General features: G+C 39.4%; 1 protein-coding gene across 2 annotated transcripts in view; it reads left to right on the top strand.

Annotated features, from left to right (window-relative positions):
- The first annotated feature begins 1,265 nt into the window (after positions 1-1,265).
- Positions 1,266-6,000, top strand: part of LOC145350093 (mitogen-activated protein kinase kinase kinase 20-like) — a 70,051-nt gene continuing 65,316 nt past the window's right edge. The window contains exons 1-2 of one of the 2 annotated variants that reach the window (XM_080198983.1): positions 1,266-1,395; positions 2,279-2,459. In XM_080198983.1, coding sequence (XP_080055109.1) covers positions 2,301-2,459 — 159 coding nt within the window. In that variant the 5' untranslated portion in view covers positions 1,266-1,395; positions 2,279-2,300. Of the gene's footprint in view, positions 1,396-2,021; positions 2,084-2,278; positions 2,460-6,000 lie in introns of those variants that run through there. The other variant, XM_080198984.1, reaches the window with a different exon arrangement.

The raw sequence follows: 6,000 nt of genomic DNA, 5'->3' as shown, positions 1-6,000 counted from the left end.
CCTGCAGTGAAGCACCTCATGCTCATCCTAGCCAAATTCAAAATGCAAAATTTATGATCCAGGCAGACTTCACAAAATATCTTGGAGTTTCTGACATGAATTATAACAATATACATCAACCTTTCTATTAATCTACGTTCACATTTTACTAAAATAGGAAAAGATATGCATGAGCACTTGACCCTTTTCGTTTCAATAATACCATTATTTCATTAAATAAATCAATAAAGTTAGGAGAGTAATCCTGAGTAATTCCTTATTACTTAATCAGAAATATATCTTCATTGTTTAACCTTACAAATACCATTTATTTTATTCCCCTTTAATTTGCTACCTGCTACAAATGAAGGGAAAGCTCCAATTTAAGCCACATTTTGTCACTGCGACTCCTCTTTCTAAATACCATTCTGCAAATTTCCACTTTATTCATTATGAAACTAATGTTTTTTTCCTATAGAAACTATTGTGGCATTAAGCAGAGAAATATAAAATTTTGAAGCTAAGGTTGGAACTTCTGTTGTCTGATTTTCCTTCAGTTGACTGTGCATCTATAGCATCATTTTTCCATGTACCGTTATTTATTCTTGCATAAAACTCCTGGAAAATATTTGAACATTGAAGTAAATTGTTTCTCTTATTACCGATTAACAAAGTTCTTTCTTGTGGTTACAGGTACTGTTCGGGGTATTTTCTTGGCGGCCTTAGGCAAGATAAACCTAATTACTTCAAAGTACGCTCTGGATATAGATTTAAGTTAGTGAAAGGAATTTTAGAAAGATAGGGTTGGGGTGAGGGACGCTATTCACTCAAGGTTTCTGATATCTCTACCCACCAGAGAATATCCCATATATTAAACAATGTTCACTCTGAATCTCCCGCCAATCTATATAATTGGATTTTAGATAATCCTAAATAAACCTTTCACTCAAATTTTGATAGATGAATAACTTGTCTTTTTTTGACTAACCAATTTATCAATGAATAGCTTGTCGTGGAAGGCAATAGAAGCAAATACATTGGGATTATTTAAAATCTAATTACGTAGAAAGGCGAGAGACTCTGAAACTGAACTTTATTTTATGGTGTATTCTCTTTTGGTGGGTGGAGATATCAGAAACCTTGGAGAAATAGTGTCCCTCCCTCTAGCTGATGGACATTAAAAAAGCTCCTTGGCTTTGTTACATGTGTAAACCACAGTTTGAGGCAGCCGCCGTTGAGGCTGGGTGGGTGGTTATGCTGCTGGCTGCCTGCAGGAGGTGCTGGTGCAGCGAGGGGCGGGCTGAGGCTCTGCGGGAGGGAGGCTGCTGCTCAGCTGGTTGGCGGCGCTCTTACTTCCCGCTCCCGGTCATTGCTGCAGCTCATTCCCACCGGAGGCCGGGGCCAGTGCAGCAGGAGGTGAGACATGTCCCGGTTATGATCATGTTGTTGTGGGTGCTTTGAGTGCCGGAGGAGGATCGGTGTCTGTAAATGTGTGTGAAGTGATTGACTAGACCCAGCTTTGTGCAGCTGGAAGTCGGTGTAAGCTTCACCGGGAGTTGGGGATGTTTTTCCCCAACTTCACTCTGGGAACATTAACCAGGACATTCGCGTCATGAGTTTCGGCAAAACCGCCTCCCACTTCCCAGAAGTAAAATTGTTTTTATATTCAGGGAGTAACCGCAAGTTTCACTGAAGCAGCTCGTCCGTTTTAGGAAGTCTTTGCTGTTATGTGTGTTAGTGTTGAATTTTAAGTGAAAGGGTTGTTTGCGGGGGAGGGGGGAGTATGTGGTGGGGTTCTCTGCTGTGTCCCCAAAGTGGGATCATTCTGTGCGAAGTGATCACAAGGGCAGGGGATGTGCGTGCCTGACATTCCTGAGGCATGATCCAGTCTCCAGGCTGACAGCTTTTACCCAGCAGGATCGGTGTGCCCGCCGACTGCAACAAGTTGCAAAAACAAGAAGCTGCATTTACATAGCGCCTTCCCAGTCTTCGGGACGAACCGAAGTGTTTTACAATTAATGAGGTTTTTTTTGAAGTCGACACTATTACAGTGCAGGAAGACGACAATTTTTAACATGGAAGACGATACTAGCACACATCTCTGGTCGCCATCCTAATCGTATAATCGTTAAAACTTTTTTTTGATAGTCATGCACAAAGTTAGCTGCTTCTGGTGTTTTATTTTCTGCATTTTAAGATGTTAACTTTCTGTGTTGGAACTGATCAGTTACTATAGTTCCAGATGTGCTGATTTCAATTGCATTTTCTTTAAATGATTATTTATTTTAATGTTTTTCAGATTTTGAAATTGTCAGTATGCAATGTTGTCCTTCAGTCCATCGTTTTTGCAAATCAAATTTGATGATTTGCAATTTCATGAAAACTGTGGTGGAGGGAGTTTTGGCAGTGTCTACCGAGCAACATGGTTATCCCAGAACAAAGAGGTGGCTGTCAAGAAATTGTTAAAAATAGAAAAAGAGGTAGGGTTTAGACATTGTTTTGTAGCTCTCCTTCCCATTAATCTATTTTCATATTTTATTGAAATAGGGAACGACATGAACAAGTGTAGATTAAATTCTTGAACATCTTAATCTTTTCATTGCAATAATTCCATTGAGATTTGTGGCTGTTCTGATTCCCAGCATCCTTTCAGCTTGAAAGGATCATGCATCAAACATGATCATGGGACGAATATTACTCTTTAATTGAGATATTCATCTACTAAAAATATGTGTTTGAATTTCCCTGACCATACACTTAACATTTCTGTAACTTGTCTGACTATTCACTGCATGATGGCACAGTGGTCAGTACTGCTGCCTCATGGTGCCAGGGACCTGGGTTCAGTTCTGGCCTTGGATGACTGTGTGGAGTTTGCACGTTCTCCCCGTGTCTGCGTGGATTTCCTTCAGGTGCTCTAGTTTCTTCCCACACTCCAAAGATGTAACAGTTAGGTGGATTAGCCATGGTAAATGTGCGGGGTTATGGGATAGGGCAAGGGGTAGGATTTGAGTAGCATGCTCTTTTAAAGAGTCAGTGCAGACTTGATGGGCCAAAGGGCCTCCTTCTGCACTGTAGGGATTCTATGGTTCTATACATTCCTGACCAGCAGAGACAAGATAAAAGCAGAAAATATTGGAAAAGCTCAGCAGGTCTGACAGCATCAGTGAGGAGAGAATAGAGTCAACATTTTGAGTTTTAGAAGACCCTTTGGCTCTATTCTTCCTCCCCAAGATGCTGTCAGTCCTGCTGAGATTTTCCAGTATTTTCTGTTTTTGTTTTAAGATTCAAGCGTCCTCAGTATTTTGCTTTTATCTTAGAAATGGAAACTTGTTAGATTTGTAGCTTCAGTGGTTAACTAAAATCAGGAAGTTTACCTTGTCTCCAACTTATCCTGCTAGTTATCACATATTACAATTGCTACAACTCATAATGTTTATTTGACGTGTTTAATCTGACCATTTTTCATTACTTGAAAGCTTGATGCTTTTGTGACATTGGCGCTCAGTCTTTTGGTCTCCTTTTGAGCTTTCTGTGCTTGAGTCAAATCACTTGAATTCCTGGGGGAATAAGAGAAGTGCGATTTATTTTTCGTGCAGGTCTGATATAGTTGGATTGCCAGGCAGGACCACTCTGGTTTTCTTGTAAAGGGGTTTCATAAGGAATGCTGCTGTGGAGACAGACTGAAACCTTTTGCGCAGGGATCTAAGCAGCTGTCTTTTTATGTTGACAAACACCTGACAATCATCATATGACAACACAAATAGATGGAGCAAGCTCATAACAGGTTATCAGCCCTTCTGATCCTGTAGCCTCCTTCAATTCTGCTAGTGTACTAAGTGTTGTTGCTAGGATCCGTTGGATATGATGAAGCAGCTTTGATTATACAGGAACTTGACAATAATAAAAGTCTGCATATATTCTCAAAATCTGCAGAGAAATTTAAATTGTTTTTAATATGATTCAAGGTAGTCGGTTGCAGAGGATAACTTGAATAAGAACCATCTGTACTGTACCTAATGGGATGGAGAAGTAAATACTTTTGGTATGCGGGGCCAACATGCCAAGAGGCTACAGAGTCAGGGTTGAAAAGCTAAAATCGGAAATATTTGTTTAAGAAAAGGTAATCTGCTGAGTAGTTTCTAGGAAGGCTGATCGAGAATGTTAAGGAATAGCTGAAATAGGAAATGCAATGTACAGTTTGTATTCTGGAACAGTGTTCAAGGTGAAAAGCCTTCCCCATCTTTGTCTTGTGTGAATAAGTGAAAGGTTAATATGGCTGTTAATCTAGACAGAGATATGAGTGTAGTTTATATCCTGGGGATAGCTGTATTTGAATCAGTCCCAACAGAAGACTTGAAGCTTGTTGTTTAGTACATTTAGTACTGACATTCTTCCTTTGGAGCAGTGTAGATGCTGAATGCCATACTGGAGTTCCATTACACACATACCAGGGATATTGTGATGCATGTGATTTTGGTATAGTAATTGCTTGAAAAAATACAGTGCGTCATTAATCACAAATATCCATCCCTAGGCAGCCCAATGGGATAGATGTTGCATTAGAACATCATCCCCAGCATGAAACGTTCTGTTCTGATGAGTAGGTGTAGGGTAGTCCAGAGATTGCTCACTGCAGGACAAGCCTGTGCACCAACAATTGTTTCGACAACAGTCTGCCTCAGAGCTCCTGCACTATATCTAATAACTTCCAGCTTGTGTAAAGTTTAGGCATGATGCATTAACTCTAATCAATCAAACGTGTATTCAGCTCAATGTTTGCAACTACAATCAAGCACTCAATATAAGTCCATTGCATGAGCTCTTTCAGCCTTTGTGGATGGTGGAGCTGGTACCATTTGGCAGTGGACTCCACCACCATCAATAAGCTCAGGGAATGTGTTGTTAGAAACTTCATTCACACTACAGATCATGTGTGCTGTGTTCTCCTGTAAATCACTGAGACTGTTGAGTCACAACCTCTTGGAAATCCATAGCAGTGCCTTTTCTCAATGATGACAAACCTCCTACCTCATCTACACTTGGCCGATCATCACCACCCTTCCCCCATCACCCCCAACTTCTCCCTGTTGCCAGGAAGCTAATTTGACCCAGTTGCATCAGCTGCAATTTTTGTTTGTTTGAGATTGGTTTTTGTTTCTAATACTGTTGAATTGAGACATTTTTAAGCAAGTAGATAGAGTGCATTAGTGTAGATAACCCTTCCCTTGATCTGATAAAAAAGCAGCCCTTGTTCTTTTCCTTTGCTCTTACAAACAAAGGGCAGGAACCAGAGGGATTGATGATCCCTGTTGATAATCTTGCCACAAGTTCCTGTATGTTTGCTGTCATCTTTCTTATGGTCCAATAATATCTGGTGACCAAAAATTCCAAACATTTGGGATAACTCATGTTTTCTTCAAATTAAATATTCAGGATCAATAATTTATTTTTGAAATAAATTAAGTTACTTTATAGAGCAAATTGTTAGCAGTCTTAATCAGCTTAAATGATGGTTCATTTCAGTTTTAGGGTTGTGATAACTTTATTAGTACAATTTATTCGGGGAGAAAATAGCTTCAAACTTTTGAACATAAATGTACAAATCAAGTGTGTAGTTCATCATTGTTAGATTTAATATTTAAATAATTAGGCAGATCCAGCAGATAAAATTCAAATGAACTAAATGGTGATGAACATTAAAGGGTTGTGAGTGAGAAACTATTGAACACAAACAAGAAGCAACCATAGTAAAAGGAAATATGTATTCCTAAAATAATTAATAACTTCATGAGAAAGGCCACCTAACTATGGGTAGGACCAGCGAGGTTAAAGGTTGTATTAGATTAAATGAGAAGACTTATAATGTTTCTAAAGGAAGTCTGAGGATTATTAGCAACTGTAAACCTGAGACAGGTGAGAATTTATTTTGGGGAATGAGGGAATGGCAGGGATAATCAATAGTTTATGTGTGTCTTCATGATGGAAGATATAAAAGAAATTCGGAAATTAGTGAGGAAA

The sequence above is a fragment of the Carcharhinus amblyrhynchos genome, chromosome 11, assembly GCF_965287045.1.
Source record: "Carcharhinus amblyrhynchos chromosome 11, sCarAmb.v2.hapA, whole genome shotgun sequence".
Lineage (NCBI taxonomy): Eukaryota > Metazoa > Chordata > Chondrichthyes > Carcharhiniformes > Carcharhinidae > Carcharhinus > Carcharhinus amblyrhynchos.
Note: the sequence above shows the minus strand (reverse complement) of the source record. Positions and strands in the feature narration are given on the sequence as shown.